We start from the raw sequence: 20,078 nt of genomic DNA on the forward strand, positions 1-20,078 counted from the left end.
TGATTACTGGTTTACATTGTAAGTCTGAGTATGGTCTTGGCGGTTAACAGGCAAAAAATTCTCCATTTTGTGATATAACTTTGCAATCGACGTCGATCCATTGCACCTTGTTATTGAGGTCGACCGTCTGGATGTCACACAGATCAATTGTGGCTCATTTGTTTTCAAAGGCATGTTAGTTCAATTGTCTTCACTAGTTAAAGGCTTCGGTAATTATTTATTAGACAGCCCACCTTTTTTGTCCTCTACAACCAAGTTTAAGGTTAATACTGTTTTCATCAGATACTTTAAATACATTACGTCATAATCTAAGTGTAAAAAATCCGCTTTAATCTTGTCCGAGCCCGTTTGCGAGACAAAAGAAGGTTGGAAAACGTTGAGGAGATCAATATCGATCGACTGTTGCGTCTCGCTGTTCATGCATCTGGTAGAGCGTGGCTATTGCTTGCCGACAAGGAAACATTAGTGTGTTCCAGTCTGTGTCGCCGAACAAATGAAATTCTTGGCTGGTGGTTGGTTTTGGTATTGATATGTTTACGCAAAGGGATATTTAGTTGAGACTTCAATCCACTGCATAGGTAAGCTAATGTATGTTAATATCACGATAACACTTTCAGTGTGTGAAGTAACTTGCCAGTTTGTTACCATCGGCAGCATATCGTAAATTTGACAAAATCGCAATTTATTTGTAGTCAATGATGATGGCTGTTTAATGAATTTAACCCCAGAAAAGAAGTTTTAGCAGTGGTTACTTTTTTCCTAGGTTTACTAAAGGTTACTTAAAAAGAGAAAGGATGGCTTTGGATTTATGTTTGGATGATTTCAACGACGAGGACCTCAGTGACATTTTACAAGACAAGGAACTTCATCAAAGCAGTTATGCCAACGATTCATTTAAGGCGGGTCCGAGCAGCTTTTAGAATATTTTTGCTCTAATTTTGTTGTTATTTTATACGTAGGTTGCAAAACGTCGAGCTGCTGGGCGCAGAACAAAGCGAACAACTTCAGATTCGGTGCTAAATCACACAAACCTAAACTACACGCGACCAAAAAGTATGCATGGAACAGGGTCAGTACTATTAGTAGATATATTTTCATCAAGATATTGATCAGTAGCATCTGTTAATTAAGGTATGATGCAAACCGAAGACCACGACCAACCACCTTACGGTTTTTCGCTGAACCAGCCAGGCCTGGTCCATTAGTCAAGCAAGTCGAAATTGTGGAGCCATCTGACACCTCAGACAAAACTGCTGGTAATTTTTACCATTTGTTCAAACGTTATTTGAAAAAAAGCACATCTGTTTTTTTGGCGTTCTTGGTAACCTTTTTAAACACACTTATTTCGAACACATATAATTTAAGGAACAAAAGCCGTGTGTAAATTTAATTAACAACGCAGTGTAAATGGCTGTCCAGATGCTCCGCCCTCTGCATCAAAGGTCCTACATCGATTCATTACGTCACAAACACAATGACGCCGCGTTGTGCAAAGTCAATCAATTATTCATCGGAATGATCGTTGGCGTGCTTAAGTTTGCGCTTCGCCTTTGCTGTAGTATCACGAACAGTTCAATTTATTATACACCTTAAGCTAGAAGTCTATGAGGTAATGTAATCGTCCTCTTGTCAAAGAGAAATTACACATGTCATTCATCATCTAATTTCACCACATACATATACGTAAAATTAATAGAAAATAACCAAATCTATCTGAATTGTGTATTTTCTAAGTCAACGCAAGCCAGCAGCCTGAAGACGCAAAGGAAGTAGAAATCATGTCGAGATTGCGCCAAAGTTATTCTGAAGAAACTATCAAAAACAACAACATCGAGCAGAGTTATGACCCTACAAAAGAAACAAAAAAGGTGGTTTTGTCCTTATTGTGTACTTGAGAGTATGTAATTATCAACCGCTTTCGTTCAGAACTCACCCAAAACCGCCCTTTGTCGTGTGGAAGACAGAAAAAGTCCTAAACAGTGAGTAAAACGCCATCCTTTCATATTAGTTTATTTTAGAAGAGATTTGTGAAATACGTTAGGTTGAGATATTTGCATTTCGTTGTAGAAATACAACAGACGTTACACAACCTATCTCTGAAGATCACAAAACAGTTTTGAATGCGAAAAACACTCATCAACCCATTAGACGCTACACGGGATTGACAAGAAGTGCTTCAGAATGGTGTAAGTTATAGCAAATCTAAACCTCTTTCGAATAGAACTTCTATACATCCTGTCATATATGTGTTAAACATGATCAGTGCTAATTAAACTCGCCAACCCATTACACTACTTCACCGAAGTAGTTTACCACAATGTAATTTATATTAACCAACTACCATCTATGTTTTCGAACAACTGGACATAAAACATGTATGTAAAAAGTCATGTTTTAGAAATGAGCTGACAACGTAAAACCTTTCACCAAAGTAAGGCAATAAAGCAACGATTTTTGTTTAGTTTAAATTAGTTTTTTTTACAGCAATTGAAGATCCTGACAAAGTTGAATATTGTTACATCAACGGTGAGTTGAAGGAACAAACGCACATGGCATCTTTCAAATTTGTCCCGCGCCACGCAGACGAAATACATTTAGAGGTGAAACATCCGGGATAGGTTCTGTCAACACCGCTCATAAGAAGCTAACAATCTTAATTTTGTAGATCAATGATCCTCTACATGTGTCCAATCAAGCCGACGACTTTTGGTGCGAAGGAATCAACATGCGAACGGGCCAGCAAGGTATCTTTCCTGCTTATTATGCACAGTCGTTGTTTGAGGATGGGGACGACGTTTCAGGTTTGTATACCACGCAGATTAGTGATTTTTTCGACCTATTTCGTACAGCGACCTGTTAAGGCCATGTGACCTCGTAACCCTTTTTGAAAAATTACAGCATATCACGCTTACGCAGTCAAATCAACAAAAAAATAAGCAGTGAAAGTATGGGCAATTGCATCGCAATACCCCAATACCTATTGCTGAATACTGTTCTTCTGGCAAACTTTATTTTATCGACGTTTCTTGACGTTTCGGCTGTTATGCAGCAGCCTTCATCAGGAGGTATGAAATGTAAATCAAGCAATGTGAAAGTTGGCCAGAAGAGCAGTATTCAGCAATAAAATATGCCTGGCAGCGTCAGGAACAATTTAACCCAATACCTATCCAGTCATCTTCAATTTAATAATTTATATATTTTATAGTGTTTAGTCTGAAGGACGACAATTGCGAGAGGTTTGATCTTTATTTCTTGGGATCAGTGGAAGTCGCATATCACAAGGGAAATGATGTTCTTTGTGAAGCAATGCGAAGGGTCAGTAAAACAAAGCGATTTAATTTTGTCTGCAATTTACTTGTTTAAAAGTTTTTACGACTTATTAACAATCAGGTTGCTTTGGCAAGGAAAAACACCCTAGATAAAATGCCGCCCGCCTTTATTTGCTTGTTGGTGAATTCCCATGGCATAAAGATGATGGACCAATCTCAGATCAAGCAAGTTCCACAGAAACCGTTTAGTTCGAGCGTGCAGGTATGTCTCGCACTATGTTCAAAACTATGTTTTCCAACCGCAATACACCTGCGCTCGTACGAACAACGAGATTCAGTCCTGATTAAACAGCTATATACAGTTGAGATACCGTCGTGAAAGTCTACAAAGTTATATTCTTTACTTAAACATTATATCAATAAGTTTAGACTAAATGGAATGAAACAAATCGTAACATCCTTTATTGAGTATCGCAAATACCGATACTGAGTGATGCGCCACCTCGGTTTAAAACCACTAAGTTGCGAATTTTTACCTGCGCAAATTCCTTAAGCGATGATACAACTTTCTTGGCCTTAGTCGGGGGTTCCCTGTGTAACACAGACGAGATGACCTTATGGGGTTTGAAAGCTTGAGTTTATGCAATTTAAAAATCCAGCCTTTTTATTTTATTGTTATTTGAAATATCTTCAATGTTCGAATCTTGAAACGCTATAACAGTAGATAACCAAAACAATTCTTTCGTTAAAAATTTCCCAGTGCAGTCCTATATACCCATTGTCCAATCATTCATTATATACGTATTAACAACTCTGTAGGTGTGTGAGTGTGTAACAACTTTCTGTAAAACCACTAATCTAGGGGTTGCTGGAAAAAAACATTCTTATATAACAAGCTTTAGAAGTAAAGCATGTGCCAGATGAATTTGTCAGGTCCGTCATTGCGAAAGGTGTATTTGCCGGTATGAATTATTTAAACGTCACATGATCTTTTCCTCGTCCAAACCCCATGTGACTGGATAAACGTCACTCTGTTATTGTCGTAACCAGTTTTTCTAACAAATGATATCGGATCGATTGGCCGGAAATGTATCCTTGTGTTTAATGATTTGTTTTTGTGCTTAACCAACTATTTTTATACTGATTGCTGGTTAACTTACAATGCTAAAATGTGAACAACAAGCAGGCGTAAATTCTTCAACCAAACACCATTGTGTAGTTTTTCACTTTCATATTCTTTTCTTCAAGATGAAGGAACGCACACACTTCTTTCAGCTAAGGAATGTGTCTTTCTGTGGCCAGCATCCGAGAAACGACAAATACTTTGCCTTCATCACACGGCATCCGGACTTCTTCTCGCGTTTCGCTTGTCACGTGTTCGTGTCAGAAACCTCAACACGTCCTCTGGCGGAGAGCGTCGGTCGAGCCTTTGCCTCTTTCTACCGGGAGTTTATGGAATGTGCACATCCAGCTGAAGATATTTACATCGAGTAACCTGCGGAATTTCAATATTTTGTTTCTCTGCCGTATATTTTTCTGTTGTCATAATATTTGCATCTTCGGCAGAACAGAAATACAATCAACGAGCAAAATTCGTTCCTGTTTTAGCGCATACCACTAAACTTACAAACATACTAAATTTAGACTGATCAAAGACTCATAAGAGGTCTTCGTATTTAAGAAACCAAAACACGAATAGAAGAAGTACATGCGCCAAACTTGCAATACCTTTCATGAGACTCCGTTGCAGAATAATTTAGATCCCAGCATACATTGACAAATAAATTAATAAAAGCTTTATTCGAGGCGTTATATAAATGCACAAAAGTGTGCAGAAGTGATGTTTGTTACAGCAGTGCCGTAAAAACCAATTGGAAAACAAGGAACAAGCCTTTGGGTCGGCCAAATCCATGCCCCCTCAATAATTTTATGGCGAAAGTTCAAGATTCAGCAGGTCAGACGGTCAACAACGCCTACTCTTCTTCGCATCGAAACTATAATTCATTCACAAACTTCAAAGTATTGATAATTTAATGTGCAAAAAAAACATAATACCGGTAGTCATTCATCAGAACTGCAGACAGGGTGTACACATTATTTTTACCTGTAAGTAGTGGTGGGATTCAGCCGGTTCGTACCGGTTCTATAGAACCGTCTCACGAAATTTGGTGAGATCAGCGAACCGGTTAGCATCACTGGTTACTGTCAATGGATTTTTCCTTTTTAGAACCCGCTGAAAAATATGACTTTTGTGATACAACCGGCTGACAAAAAATTTGAATCCCACCACTGCCTGTAAGGTCTCATAGGTAAAACTGTTGACTGTGGCATTTGTTCTAGTGATTTACTCTTAATCTTGGTAGTCGCAATGCATGTATTTCTTCAGGCCGGGCCAACAGAGCCTTTATCCGGGCCTGGGTTCCAACTTACAAGCTCTGTTTTTCCAATCCGTGAAACGTAAAGGGCGATCAGGGTGCATAGAGATCCTACGAAGTCCTCGGTATTTTCACCCTGATTCATACTCAGCTGCTCACAGCAATACATTTCCTTTTGCTGTGAGCGGCAGTCCCGGCAGTGTTTGATGTTTGTTTCTCGTGCATTGCGGTTTTACCTCGATATATTTGAAATTTTTTCGGTAATATGATAGTAAGTTACTGAACAAAAATCTACAATAATTCATACACGCTGTCACTTGTGTTGAGTGTTGTAAGTTCAAAGGTTTTAGTTGTAATTGAAGCAAAATCTTAATATCGAACCCCTGGGCTGGGGTACGACTGCAAGGTTTTTGGGGTTAAAAGAAGGTCCAGTGATCAAAAAAACATTTTTTAAATTAATTGCAGAAACAAAATATTTAGTTTTGCGAGGTAAAGTAGACACATTGTTACATTGTAACAATAATATTTTCACTTGTGTGATGTGACAATGAACATGACAACTATTTGTACTTGAATTCTAAAGGTGTTTAGATAGTTGCTGTGTACTTGAATTCGAAAATCGTTCCTAGTCATTTTCCTAGGCTGACTTAACAATCTGCACACACATGACATAATTAGGTTTCAAAAATGGGTGTTTCAAAGCATAGTTTTACAAGCTGGGGGCAAACAAAATAAATTTTCGTGGCTAGGCTTATTATGCTTTTAAAAGCAGCCATATCAGGCCAACAAGCACGATGATGACCCCTGCCGTCCTAACTATGACATATTATGTGAATTCAAAATTTGACTTTCTTCATTTTTGTCATTCCTCCCAGACCAGTCTTTGAATACCATTGCATCCTAGTTGCAGTATTATGACAAAACAAAACAGCCCTACATGCAAAAATTACTTTGCTTGGACACAGTAACCAAAATTCTGGCCAAACAAATCATGACAAAAAGTTCAGGATTACAAGATCATTTTGGTCCAAACCCAGATTGGAAAGTTTGTAGGAGGATATTTTTTGGCGAACCTTAATTGCACAGACAATGTGCGGTTTGTCAGAACATTTTTGTATGTTAATGCATTAGCTAATGTTTGTTTGCACAGATTGTTAGCATTTTTTTGCAAAAATGATATATAAACTCCACCTATGACATTTTTTCTAATCTGGGTCCAGACCGTTGTTTCCTTGTTGGTCTAACCCTAAAGTGAAGCTATGCCAGGTGCTAAAACTGTGTACATTTTTTTGTTAGAACTGTTTATTGAAACCCTCCAAACCCTTCTCCTTGTTTCTGTTTTTGTACACACTTAGCAGTTTTATATATAAACTGGTGATTTTTGTGGCGAAATATATTTTTTTTCTGAAAAGAAACTAACATCTACAGATCTTTCTGCTACACTTGTTTGAACTGTTGATAAATAATGTCATTAAAAGCCAATTACTATTTTTCAGAATCAATAAATCAGGCAAAAAAAAGTTAATTTAGGGCATGTAAACAGGTTTGTTTGCATTAACAATGGCGGACCAAATATCGGTAGTCGAGTTTTTAATGGAAACTAAAGATGACATCAACTCACCAACCACATCAACCTTTACTTCAAAAATGTCATTGTGTCGGGCGACAATTGCGGCACTGGAGGAGGTAATGTTCTTTGCATTTTATGCTTATTTTTGTTGTTATGGGTAAGCCAGGTTGTTGATATTGTCAACCCTTCCAAATAAGACAATAACACCCTACTTAGTTTTATCTGTGGTTTACGCTTGGCAAATTTATTAAATATTGGTAGATGTTACATTTTGAACTTTGAAAACATCTTGCCTGTATTGATTGCAAAACTTTCATGCAGAGTTTGGATGCAGATCGGTCAGCACTCAAGAAAATGAAAAATGCCACCAAAGCCCTGCATGCATCTGGTCAAAGTAAGACGCTAGGAAAAGATTAGCATTCTATTTTGTTTTGATAAATCTGTTGATGAAAGATATTCACATGTGTTTTAGTTGCCTAGATTAATCATAGTTAACATCATTTATAGTCCTGTTGTTTTGCAAAGGTGAAGGATTAGCAATTTAAATGTACTTTACTGTACATTTACATGCAATGATGTCATTAAAAAATAGGTGATAAATAAACACGTTCATGATGATTGTGTCTAAAACCTGGCACTTTGATCGGTGTGCATCATGCTTTACATAACTATTATCAATTTTATTAATGTGTATTTCCTTGGTCAATAATTTCTTATGTGCCCACATATATTGTAGCACATGTGGGCAATGAAGCTACATTCACAACCAATTTGGAAAAGCTGGGAAATGCAGCGATGAATGCCAAGGAGTCTGAAATAGGGAATGCCTTCCTTAAATTCAACGTTTTTTCCAAGGAACTAACTTCCCTTTTAAAAAACCTTGTGAGTAGCCATGCCTTTCAATGAAATTTTCTGTTCGTTGTATTAGTCACAGTTATATCTATACCCAACGAAAATTATAACAATGAACCTGCAGCTGCATTATTATGATTTGCTATAGAACAGACCAAAATATATGACAACTAAGTACTTTTACAAAAGCTAAACTTTTTAGAATTGTTTGTGTAAATTAATAATTTCCAAATTTTATTTATTTCAATAACAATTAAAAGCTTATTGTGGAGAATCTTGGTTTATTTGTGGTATTTGTGATTTAGTTACTCTAGCTATCAAGTAAATGTCCTGAAGCTATTCATCGACTTAACATAATAATCCTTGCGTTTAGATAAGCAACATCAACAATGTACTCACTTTTCCTCTGGAGTCACTGCTGAAGGGAGATTTAAAGGGGATTAAGGGGGTGAGTTTTAACTGCAAACAAATCATTCTGCTTGATCACATTCATGTTTGTTTGCAATCAATGTTTTTAGGATTTAAAAAGGCCATTTGATAAATCGTGGAAGGATTATGACACGAAAGTGTAAGTTGGTTAAGTTGTACAGTTTATGTGGTAAATTTGACTTAGAAAACTAACTTTCCATAATCCCAACTTCGCTGCATTTGTGGCAAGCATAAGAAAACTTTGTTGTAGGATGTGACTCGATCGGTCACACATCACTTCCTGTTAAGGCTGCTGTGCCAACTTATGCTACTATTTTCAGTTACACATGCTCTATGATATGTATAAACACTTGTTGTGGTATTTTTAATTAAATGTGTCACAGATTATTAAAAGATTTGTTCTGGCTGTCTGCAACAAAATACTTTGCAGTATTGTTTCATTATTGCAAAGTGTTTCACAAACTTTTTTTCAATACATGTGCAATCGTTTATTTTTTAGAAAACAAGTTGAACGAGAAAAGCGCAGTCTTGCCAAAGAAGCGGGAATGATTAGAGGTGAAATTACAGGTGCAGAGGTGGGTTCCATGCAAATTCTTCCTATGCATATGTACTGTCACTATTTTACAAAGGAAGTCCTGTAAGAATTTGTTAGCCAACTGTCCGATCAAATTTCTTTATGTTGTTGAAGCACTCTTGTCATCATTTTATAACAAAATAGAAATCCATTTTTTCGTTAATAGCTAAACACCAAAGAATTAACCAATTTTTTGGCAGATTGCCGAGGAAATGGAAAAGGAGCGACGCATGTTCCAGCTTCAATTATGTGAAGTAAGTTCTTCAACAAATATTTTCAAAACCCCAATAACTTAATCAATTTTTTGCCTTCCAGTATCTCATCAAAGCAAATGAAATCAAAACTAAGAAAGGAGTTGACCTTGTACAGCATCTGGTTGAATATTACCATTCTCAAAACACGTAAGCTTGCTTGCCCTTGAATTGTTGTGATTTAAAACATAAGAGTCCATACAAGTGAATTACAAGTGCCTTGGAGTCATTGCCACATGGGACTGTAGGCTAACCCAATTGGGAATTAGGCGGTAAACTTGTTGATTGCTGTGGTTAATGGACTGTTATCAAATGAAAGATGAAGTTTATAAAGCGGTTTGCTGTTATTGTTCTTCTGGCCTTTTGATATTACATGTCACATTTTTTTATTCAGTCATATCACAAATCAATATATATATAATTACATCGACAACCAACAGTGTTACTAATTTAGTGTAGTGATACTGCATATCACAGCTGAATGTAACCAAATTATGACAAACAACCTGTCATTTCCAAAAAGACTTCATGATTTTTTTTAACATGATGTGATGTGAATCACGATTGCACCAGTTTTCTGACTGGTTTTTATGCCAAGCCTCGTTATTATGTATTTCTAAAACCTTGTTTTAAATTACAGATTTTTCACGGAAGGTCTAAAAGTGATTGAACAGTATAGAGTGTACGCAGAGGGCCTCACTGCTAACCTTAGCTCGGTGAGTATTATCCTGTCTAATTTTTATGTGTTATGCTACACTAGCTGCAGTCCTTGGGTTCACAGTAAACATGAATTGGTTTATTCATAATTAACTCATAGCTATTTACAACATATTTAGCATTTAGATTTGAAATGTAATAATAATTGACAACACATTGCAGTGACTGTACAGTGTACATTTACAGTCTACTTGGAAATAGACAGGACTTTGGTGACAAATATGTTTCAAACGTGATAATTTATAGACATTCATCACTGGGGTTCAATTAATCAAAGATTAACCAAATTCATGCTAATAACTTTTGATCATAACTGCATTGCGGAAGCCATGGAATAAAACAAAAGACTATCACTCCACATTGTGCATATAAATCCATTTTAAGGGAAGTATTTTTACAAACATCACATGTTGCGTTTGATAGCTCCGTCAGACTCAAGATGAAGAACACAGACAATTGGTTGAATTGAGAAACATTTTGAAAGCCTCCGTATCTTCGGACAGCGACAACACACCAACGGCAAAGAACAAAAATGTGTACAACCTGCATCAGCTGCAGGTAGGATGCCTCATGTTGCAAAGAGTTAAACAATTCAAAAGCTTCCTCTTTCCCTCTTTGTATTAATTTGTAACCACAAAAAGTAGTTTTGCATTTGTAATAATTTACAAACTGTAGAAACTGTTGTTCCCAGGAATTGTTTAAATTATTTTTGGTGTTTTTTTGTTGTCCATGTTTTTACATGTAGCACCCTGGTAAGCCGAACATAATAGTGATAGAAATGCAAAGAATTTTAAACATATAGCAACATACAAAAATGTACAATTATATAACAATGTAGCTTCTCACAACTTGCTGTCAACAAGTTGCTTTTCTTCGGTTACCAAGAACTAATTTCAACTTCCTTGTTTCAGGGTAATAAGGAACTGGGCAACGAAAAAGCAGGTTTTTTAATGAAAAGAAGCGAAGGGTTGAGGAGAGCATGGCAGAAAAGGAGATGTGTTGTAGCAGGTGGATTTCTCACAATGTCGCATAATAATGTAAGTCCAACCCTTGTATGTACTAACATAGTTTGAACTATTTGCCCTAGTTTTGCATGCTTTGAAACATAATGACAATAAACACAAAGTTGATTTGTTTACAAAGACTGTATGGGTTCAAGTGAAAAGGCTTTTACACTGCAATTGAATGACCAATCAATACAATTGTGACGGAAGCAGTTGTTCCACATGCATTTAAAATCTGACACACATCATAACCATGTGCTGTTATTTTGTAATGTATGATACATTCTTTTCTGTTTAAGATGAACAAGCTTCCTGTCAAGTTGAATTTACTCACGAGTCAGTTAAAGTTAGTGCCTGAAGATAAACGTCAATTCGACCTTGTTTCACGTGAGTTGGGCTTGCCCATATGAAATTCCAAAACTTGAATTTCGAAGTCTCATGTGTCATTTATTTTTTTTGGTTTACCTGTAAAGGTTTCAGTATGTACAGTGATATATATATACACACTGCTTTGTTTAGATATAAATTGGTTTCAGTATTATTTCTTAATAAACAACTTTTAAGAGTATTGTGTAAGTATATGATGTATAGTTGTGTGATGCTTTTTGCAGACAACCGGACATATCGCTTCATGGCAGATGATGAAAGCTCTGCTGTCGTGTAAGTTAATTGTTAATATTATGGATAGTTGTATTATTCCATTCTTTCCATTTTGGTTTTTTTTTAGCTTGGAACAACTTATGGCTACCTTTAAACACATACAGTAAACAAGTTGATACGTACATCACTATTGCTGAAATTGTTATGTGTAATAATATGTTTAATCTTGTGCAGGTGGATTTCAGTGATATCGAACAGCAAGGAAGATGCATTGAACCAAGTGTTTGGTGATGCTTCCTGTGGAAAAAATGGTTCTGAGGAAAATTCTGGTCTCCGAGAATTGACGCAGTCTGTGATAAGTGAAGTTCAAAGAATGCCTGGAAATGAAATTTGTTGTGACTGCTGTGCCCCGAGTAAGTTCAGTTCAATAATTTTTTTATCTGTGAAGTTTAAATCGGTTCTTATTTTGAAACTTACTATGTTTTAAATGTTTGTTACACCTGGTTTCGAACACAAAAATTATTGAAACTTGCATAAAATTTTACGTAATTTTTTTTTAAGACAAGTATGTGATTTGTGATGTTAATTATACTTTTTTTTAAAAATTTTAGTTTTCAATTTTAATGTTTAAATCACAAATCACTGTATACCAACAGTGAAAAGCTATTATTTTTTTTGATGAGAATACTTCCTGTGTAATGTAACAAGCAATATCTTTTAATAGACCCCACTTGGTTGTCAACAAATCTTGGTGTCCTTCTGTGTATCGAATGCAGTGGAATTCACAGAGAAATGGGTGTTCATGTGTCCAGAATTCAATCCATCACACTGGACGATTTAGGAACTGCTGAACTAATAGTAATGTTTTTTTTTGTACAATCACTGAGCTTTCTGTTTTGTGTTGTGCTGGTTCTACATATACTGTTCTTTGTAAACTTAACATGTCACACACTTGTGGTGAATCTGCAGTTTTTGTTATGCCATACTGTTAGATGGTTTCTGGCACCTGACCTTTTGTCAATGTGGCTGCTGGCAACCATCCTCAGACATCAACCTTCACAAAAATAACTTTTGACCTTGCAGTTGGCGCACTCCATAGGAAATGAGAACTTCAATGATATAATGGAAGTCAAACTGGAACCATCACTAAAACCAAACCCAAGCAGTGACATGTAAGTAAAAGTGAAATATAAAAGCATTCCATGTGTAACAAATATGCACACTGACAGCCAACAACTTGCTGGTTGAAAATAGGGACTTTAAAAAGAGTTGAGGTCAAACTTGTATGGATTAGGGGTTGTTGAACAATTTAGTTTATTTCTTATATTGTCTTGTGCTTTAAATATTCATTTGTTGGGTTTAATTTACTGACAAACCAATAAAGCCCCCATTTAAGTAGTTCAGGCTCTTTTTAGTGGTGAAATTTTAGGAGCAAATATTGTGCATACACTTGGGTGACTTAAACTTATTTTGCCTGATGATCTGCGGTATAGCCAGCAAGTCTTAATAACAAACAAATAACTTGTTGAAACTTCTGCAGGGAGGAGCGCAAGGCATTCATTCGGGGCAAATACATTTCGCGCGATTACGTCACACACACGTGCGGCGACAATCAGGACACACTTGCGGATGAATTACAAATGGCCATCAGATCAAGAGAAGTTACTTCTCTACTGCAATTGTTTGCCGAGGGAGCAGATTTGGTCGCTCCATTGCCTGGATATGTAAGTGTTTACCGGTCGTCCAAATGTTGTTCGATATTACTTCCCGTGGTTGGGTATGGAGAAAGTTTTGTGAGATGTTTTGGTTTGAATGTTAACACGGTTTTCGTTGAATTGTACTGGGTTTGAATGTTTATTCAAGCTTCGCGTTGTAACGTTTATTTAGGAAAAACGTTGTATGTGGAAACATCTGTTAACCGTAAAAAAACAGAGCAAAAACTGCTGAAAACTTCCCACTGATTGTGAGGTGTTACTGTTTATACTAAAACTGCCCAAGAGAAACCTTGTCTTTCACTATAGCTTGCTTTAACCAAAATCTGCAATTCTGTTTTTTTACAAAGCTTTTGCCAAACCAAATATTTTTGCGTACTGCACAGTCAGCTTTTTGCAACGACTGGCCGCGAAAATAAATTTTAATTTATACCGGTACCTTATGCCTACCCCTTTACCTATTTCTCCTTCTCAGACTGATGGGGAAACAGCGCTCCACGTGGCTGTGTCTCAACCGGACTACGACGGCTCGCCTTCGGTGATTCCCCTCGTGGATTTCCTCACTCAGAATCTCGGACAAGGATTGAACAAGAAGACGTTGTCTGGCAACACACCGCTTCATTTATGCGCCGAGTATAACAAGACCGAATGCATGAAACTCCTCCTGAGAAGCAAAGCGAAAAATGACATAGGTTGGTGATCTGTCAATTGTGGTGCTGCGATGTTAAAACCTGTATGCTTGTGGATTAAAAAATGAAATTGCGAGCTTGTTTATTGCTACCTACCCTGCATTGGTGGTGAGATTGCTTTGTAACCTGCATACAACAAAAGCTTACAACGACCTAAATTCATCGATTTACAAAACACATGAAGCTCGTGCAATGTCCAGAAGTTGGTCATCAATTTACTGTCAAACATTTACAAACAAATTGCACCGATTGCCCACAATACTGGTGTAAATCTCAATGCAAATGCGAGTCGGGGCGTCCACTAATATCAACGCTTACCTATCTTTGCAGAAAACAACAACGGGGAAACGGCGCTGGCGATCGCGAAGCGTAAAAATAATGTGGGTTGCATTGAACTACTCGAACAGGCAATGATCGGAAAGTTCACACCCATTGTCCACGTCGATATTGAATGGAATCTCACATATGTAAGTCAGCAACAACTTTGCTGGTCCTTCAATGTTTGTTCACTGTCTTTTATGGAGTTGGTCAGTTTTGCATGTAGTATGTTGTTTTGTGATTACAGGAAGACGATGAGTTTATTAGCGATGACGATTTGGATGAGAGACCGAGTCACTTTGCCCAAGCTGTCGGTGTCAGTCCACACAGGGTAATATGGTGCTGCAATATTAAGTTCCAAGTTATAATTAATCGAGCATCATTGGTTTTGTCAGGCCCTGTTTCCTTGTTAGTATTGCCACGTTTTTTGCTCTCGGTTACATTGGTTGATCCCCTCAAATATAAACTATTCAATATTTTGTCGACAAATTCACGTTAATAGTTGGTGTAAAGCAGATCATCTGAACTTTAGCGCCGAGGATAAATTGTAAAATAGTGCCTGGGTTCTTGGACGTAGTTTCGCGTAAATAATAATAAAAAATAAAACACATTGACCAATTTTGCCGCCTGACACCTGTGTTGATTTATGTGACTAATATAAAAGTCTGAAATAAATCTATCATTAAAACTAACTATTTGCCTTCTGGTAACAACAGAACACTACGGAAAATCCGCGTCATCGGCCCGTGTCGTTCAAAGACAAACCTAGACCGTCGATCGATCACACAACCCCCATGTTACCCCCACGGAACCCCGGAAGCAACCCGCCTGTCGTTCCCCCTCATCAAGTGGTGATATCTCGCAACAGAAGTCTGACTGTCCAACCGACAGCTAACTACGCAGAACACTCGAGCAGACGAACAAGCACCGATCCGCCGCCTTTGCCCGCTAAGCCAGGTAAGTTTCGAATTAAAAAAAATTTCATTATTATTTCAAAAACTGTTGAATGCTGATGTTAATATCTGTCGTGGGATAAAAGTAATTTCTAAAAAATTGGTCTTCCACAAATTTTGCTGAAAATATTACGTAACACTAACGTTTTCTGTGGACAAACACCGCGTTGGTCCCACACAGTAATTTCGCATGTACATTATGTGTGTTGCCCGATTTCTCAATACCCTTATGCGGTCATGTGTAAAAACATCGGACTAAGACAAATGGCCGAATATTTGTTTTTTCGCCGCAGCGCTTCCCGCAAAGACCTTCCATCCACCAACAAACAATTTCAACTCGTCCCCGTTTGTTTCGCCTGCTCTGCAAGACCAAATGAGGTATTAGGCAGGATTACAGAATTTTTTAAACATAATTTGCGATATATCTTTTGTTAAAGAACCAAAATGCTCTAAAAAACCAGAATATTGTTTTATGACAACAAAGTTACACAGTATATATCTCTTAACAGAAAAAGTAAAGTTTCTGTTTTATGTTGCTAATCCGTTACTGACGCTTCCAGGCTTCGTATACAAAAAGGCTCTTCCGAGTCAGACAAATTCGTAATACAGAAGAGCATTTTTGTATTAATACATGATAAAGTGTCAAACTGAAGAATGGTGCTCGAAACGTCACGGGCTTCAGTATTATTTACAGTAACATGTGTTTAGGAATCAGCCAGCGGACGCACAGTCAAAGACAGGTTAGTCCCGAATTATTAACCACCTTTAAACACACAAGATCCGCTGCACGATTTTACAATCGTATTTACTAACCGCAACTTATGTATATAACCATTCAACACTAATCAACGTCAATACAATTAACGTGTCAATCATTTTGGTGCTGCAAAAAACGCCATGAAAGTTATCTTTGTTGAACCAACGTCAAAGCCACGTTTGTGCAAAACATAACTTTGACATCAATCTGCACTGTGTGAGTATTGGTGTTGTGCCGTGAGGTCATGTTTGCAAGCTGCCGTCGTTACAGTTCTGAGACACTTTGCTTCGTTTGGAGCGAAACGTCGTCACCCGAGAAGAAGAGGTGATACATGTGTGATAAGATCCCATTTTTTTCTGTTATGCCATCAGCCCGCACAGCTTGCGTTTTGCCAAATTCGATTAACGTCGTTTTTCTTTCACACGAATATTGAGGACAAGAGCTGTGTACTGATAAGACATATTTGCATGGGTTTGAACAAAACACCATGGCTCCTCACAGCTCCACAAACAGAAGCAACTGACCACAAGGTCAAAAGCAGTAGGTCAAGACAAGCACACTGGGAAAAAGGCAAAATCACTGGTGCATGACATTGTGTGTTATTCCTTAAGGGGAGGGACACCACTTGGACATAACAGTTTGACAGAATGTAGTGGCGCCTCCTGAAAACGTCTAACTCGAATTTATCCCTTAACAATTGAGTCATGGCACAGGACATTGGCGCACAAAAAAGGGAATGTTTTAGATATACCTACCACGTAACGTGTCACCAAAAGACAGCATTGGACTTTGCAGTATTGCTGTATTTTACGAAAAAAACGTTATTTTACCCTATATATACTTGCTAAGTCATGGCAGTAATTGCAATCAATACCGCCCAAGCCACAAATGCAATTATTTTAAGATAGTAGCGGTTGTAAGAAATACCGGAATGTTTATCATGAAATAGACGCTAGATAATTTATGGAAACACTTAGCTGTAGCTTGTAGATTAGGTCGTACATAGTTGCTGCTTTCTATTCGTAGCTCAAATATAAACTAGCAACATTTTACCAACAGCAAACATGTCCCTCATTGCATGTTACGTAATCAATGTTGCCTTGTTTTCATTTTGCATGTTTGTCACCACCCGCTGCAATATTGCACTTCACTGCTTCGCATGTGTGACATCAGACGTCACTGACAGCTCCCAAAACACCCCCAAACCCAGCGCACAAATGCGGACTGTGCGCACTACCCCCTACCCCTACCCCACCTCAAAAACCAACAAAAGGCCAAAGTCATCAGGGAGTTCAACTCCGATTGGCCGTAAAGCATCCAAGCACTTTTCCCGGCCATCTAGCGAATGCAATGAATTGATTCAAGCCCGAAATGCGTTACGTCATCGTGCTTCGTTTGCCGCAAAACACAACTTACCCACGAAGGACACTTCAGTGACATCGCCCTCTTCCAGAACCGCCCAGGCTTCGTTCAGCACGTTCCAAAGCGATTCTGAAGACGTAGATACACCCGTAACACCGACTAGACAACGTTACCCTGAAATTAAACCAAAGCCTATTTTGAAGTCGCGATCAACGGAAGACATACTCACAGAATCCAGGCCACAGTCCAACCACCAGAAATCTTCTTCCGACAATTTGCTCTTCGCAACCCCCCATAACAACATCCGGATATTCCCTGACCCCCCTAACCCTCAACCCCTTACCCTTTGTAACACAAAGTACGTTGCTGGGACGGGAAGTCCTTTTCCTGCTACACACTTTCTGCAAAGTGGCGGGAAGCAACATTCCGACATCGAAGCACAAAGTCGGCGCCATGTTGGATTCGGCATCCGCCAACCAGGCATGCTATTAACCAATTTGCTTGCTGCGTAACATGTGCATTTGATTTGCGCACCATTGCACAATTTGCATGTAGTTGACTTGGTATTTTGTGCTTGTCCACGGGGTTGGGTATGTAGAGTATGATGTAATATGCCTCCTGTGTTATGTCATAGTTGATAGTTCTTGCGCTATGCATAACGGTATGTCGTTTTTGTCGCATATTGTTACCTAAAGATTTGGCTCAAAAATGCAAATTATTATCATTAAAAACTTCGTCACAAGTTGCCCCCGCGATTGGCGCTCAACAAAAAAACTTGTTTTTGCAAAACTGTAATTCACAGGTCCGAAAGTTTTAGCGGGTGAAGACGCCGGAACCACACGATCGCTCCCTCGCAACGTGGCGCCACCCAGCGGACAGAATCCGCCAGAAGTAGTGCCGCGAGCTTCTCCGGAACCTCCTGTTCCCTTGCCAAGGTATTTTCATCAGAAATGATTTTAATCTTGCCTTGCAATTAAAGCCGTCTTCCAGGCTATATAATGTTACTGAGACGAAACAAACAAATTTAGGGTTATTAGAATCATATTTCATTAAAGTGTCCAAAAATCATTTAATTTTTTTAACACTGTAAAGGCAATGCTAGTATATAACAACAACGTGTGAGGCCATTGGCGTGAAATAGAGCAAAAACCCATTTTATGATCCATGTCCGATCGTCAACTTCTAACAACCAGTGAAATACTCTACAGAGCAACCGCACCAAATTCTTCGCGCCCCAAGCGAGTAAGGGCTATCTATGATTGCGATGCTGACAACGAAGACGAACTGACGTTTGTTGAGAACGAGATAATTGTGGTAACTGGAGTTGAGGATCAGGATTGGTGGGTAAGTACCGACTATTTCTCCAGGATCGGCCTTTTTTAACAGGCAATGTTAGAGCGAAATTAGAGAAAATGTCTGTCTTTAAACTAAGCACGCTTATGGATCTTTCCTTTGGTTACTGCGAGACACTTCCGCTATTGCAGGGTTAATGTTAAAAAATAATTTGTTTAGTCATTTATGCAGCATTTTTACCTGCAGGTTGGTCACGTGGAACATCAACCTCACAGGACTGGAGCCTTTCCTGTCAGTTTTGTTCACATTCTGAACGACTGACGAGCGCCCACCAACGGATCGGCATTCGGATAATTGTGGCCGCTCAGATCCCTTCGTTAGAAGCGATTCAAGGCACCGTAGCACGAAGTCAATCATGCCGTTGCCATGGCAGAATTTTATAGTTTCAATCAGCCCGTGCGCTATTGAATTTGCAAAATAGGCTTCCATGTTAGCCGCACCTCTTCCGTATTTTTCCTTTTTGTGGCCACTGCTACCCTTGTTTCATGCTACTATATATTATACAAATACTTACTCACTCACTATCTTTTACTTACGTGTCATCTACTCGTCTTATTTCAACAATGCGCGCCCCTATTTGAGTCACGTGATCTCGTTACTGTCGCCCGTTGTTACCAGAGTACCGCTGCTTTTTGTCCGCTTTCCCGATAGACGCTGGCGTGGCTTTAACTTGGTGGGCAAAATCTGCTTACCGCAGTGTTCAAAGTTTATTTCCGACAAGGATAAGATACTGGCCTTTACTTCCCACTGTCTTTAATGAATTGTCGCATGGATTTTTTGCCGCTCAATGGTCTTCCAAGTTCTGTCATGTGGTTTTCACTGAAGTCGAAATAGCTGGTTGTTTACACAAGAATGGAACCCGTTTTTGTGCAAAATTTGTGCCCTGTTCGCTATTTTTCACTTGCAAGCCATTAACAACACCACGTTCGGTTAAATAAACTAAGCTCCTCCACCTACATGCACTCCCTGCCCAATACAAAATAATATCCATTCCTGACGAACTGTCGGATTGCAATTGCAACGCTCTCAGCGACGAGACGTCATCCGAACCTTTCCTGTGCACTTGAACATTCCGTCGTTTTCACGGCATCGTAACCTGCTCGCTAATTCATATTCGTCGAAAAGCACTTGTTACTAAGCTTCTGTGGCTCACCATCCACTGACCTTCGGCGGGCCGTTTCCCGCTGCCTGTTGTTCAAGGGCGACTGGACCTTCGTATCAAGTATGTGCAAGTATATGTATCTCCATGCATCCGCGTTTTCGCCGTTAATAAAATTCGAGGTGAAAGTTTGG

The 20,078-nt window shown here is 38.5% G+C and overlaps 2 protein-coding genes across 4 annotated transcripts; both read left to right on the top strand.

Annotated features, from left to right (window-relative positions):
- Nucleotides 1–450: 450 nt before the first annotated feature.
- Nucleotides 451–4,847, top strand: LOC145911606 (C-Jun-amino-terminal kinase-interacting protein 1-like). Its single transcript, XM_082999001.1, has 12 exons — nucleotides 451–578; nucleotides 764–899; nucleotides 960–1,069; nucleotides 1,132–1,256; nucleotides 1,735–1,868; nucleotides 1,927–1,979; nucleotides 2,068–2,186; nucleotides 2,485–2,600; nucleotides 2,666–2,801; nucleotides 3,206–3,315; nucleotides 3,391–3,531; nucleotides 4,518–4,847. The coding sequence occupies exons 2-12, from the start codon at nucleotides 795–797 to the stop codon at nucleotides 4,761–4,763; spliced, it is 1,395 nt and encodes a 464-aa protein (XP_082855127.1). The 5' UTR covers nucleotides 451–578; nucleotides 764–794; the 3' UTR covers nucleotides 4,764–4,847.
- A 2,297-nt stretch (nucleotides 4,848–7,144) lies between these two features.
- Nucleotides 7,145–20,063, top strand: LOC145912327 (arf-GAP with SH3 domain, ANK repeat and PH domain-containing protein 1-like). Of its 3 annotated transcripts, none has more exons than XM_082999750.1 (27): nucleotides 7,145–7,330; nucleotides 7,536–7,608; nucleotides 7,951–8,096; nucleotides 8,440–8,514; nucleotides 8,585–8,634; nucleotides 8,995–9,070; nucleotides 9,270–9,323; nucleotides 9,385–9,470; nucleotides 9,961–10,036; nucleotides 10,461–10,595; nucleotides 10,949–11,074; nucleotides 11,341–11,428; nucleotides 11,653–11,701; nucleotides 11,876–12,054; nucleotides 12,366–12,499; nucleotides 12,725–12,813; nucleotides 13,182–13,365; nucleotides 13,829–14,045; nucleotides 14,373–14,509; nucleotides 14,608–14,691; nucleotides 15,077–15,317; nucleotides 15,607–15,691; nucleotides 16,022–16,053; nucleotides 16,341–16,394; nucleotides 18,235–18,367; nucleotides 18,641–18,776; nucleotides 18,972–20,063. In XM_082999750.1, the coding sequence occupies exons 1-27, from the start codon at nucleotides 7,205–7,207 to the stop codon at nucleotides 19,044–19,046; spliced, it is 2,940 nt and encodes a 979-aa protein (XP_082855876.1). In that variant the 5' UTR covers nucleotides 7,145–7,204; the 3' UTR covers nucleotides 19,047–20,063. The 3 variants fall into 3 exon arrangements, with proteins under 3 accessions (XP_082855876.1, XP_082855875.1, XP_082855877.1); XM_082999749.1 differs by lacking the exon at nucleotides 16,341–16,394 and adding an exon at nucleotides 17,244–17,912; XM_082999751.1 differs by lacking the exon at nucleotides 16,341–16,394.
- Nucleotides 20,064–20,078: the final 15 nt, after the last annotated feature.

Source organism: Ascidia mentula, chromosome 8, assembly GCF_947561715.1.
Source record: "Ascidia mentula chromosome 8, kaAscMent1.1, whole genome shotgun sequence".
In the NCBI taxonomy this organism is placed as follows: Eukaryota; Metazoa; Chordata; class Ascidiacea; order Phlebobranchia; family Ascidiidae; genus Ascidia; species Ascidia mentula.

Excerpts from the sequence above, each read along its gene's own strand:
- LOC145911606 (XM_082999001.1), top strand. The coding sequence starts at position 795 with ATGGCTTTGGATTTATGTTTGGATGATTTCAACGACGAGGACCTCAGT. Across the intron at positions 900-959 it reads ATGCCAACGATTCATTTAAG|GTTGCAAAACGTCGAGCTGC; the intron begins GCGGGTCCGAGC and ends TTTTATACGTAG. Across the intron at positions 1,257-1,734 it reads CACCTCAGACAAAACTGCTG|TCAACGCAAGCCAGCAGCCT; the intron begins GTAATTTTTACC and ends GTATTTTCTAAG.
- LOC145912327 (XM_082999749.1), top strand. The coding sequence starts at position 7,205 with ATGGCGGACCAAATATCGGTAGTCGAGTTTTTAATGGAAACTAAAGAT. Across the intron at positions 11,429-11,652 it reads TCAATTCGACCTTGTTTCAC|ACAACCGGACATATCGCTTC; the intron begins GTGAGTTGGGCT and ends TGCTTTTTGCAG. Across the intron at positions 15,692-16,021 it reads GCTCTGCAAGACCAAATGAG|GAATCAGCCAGCGGACGCAC; the intron begins GTATTAGGCAGG and ends ACATGTGTTTAG.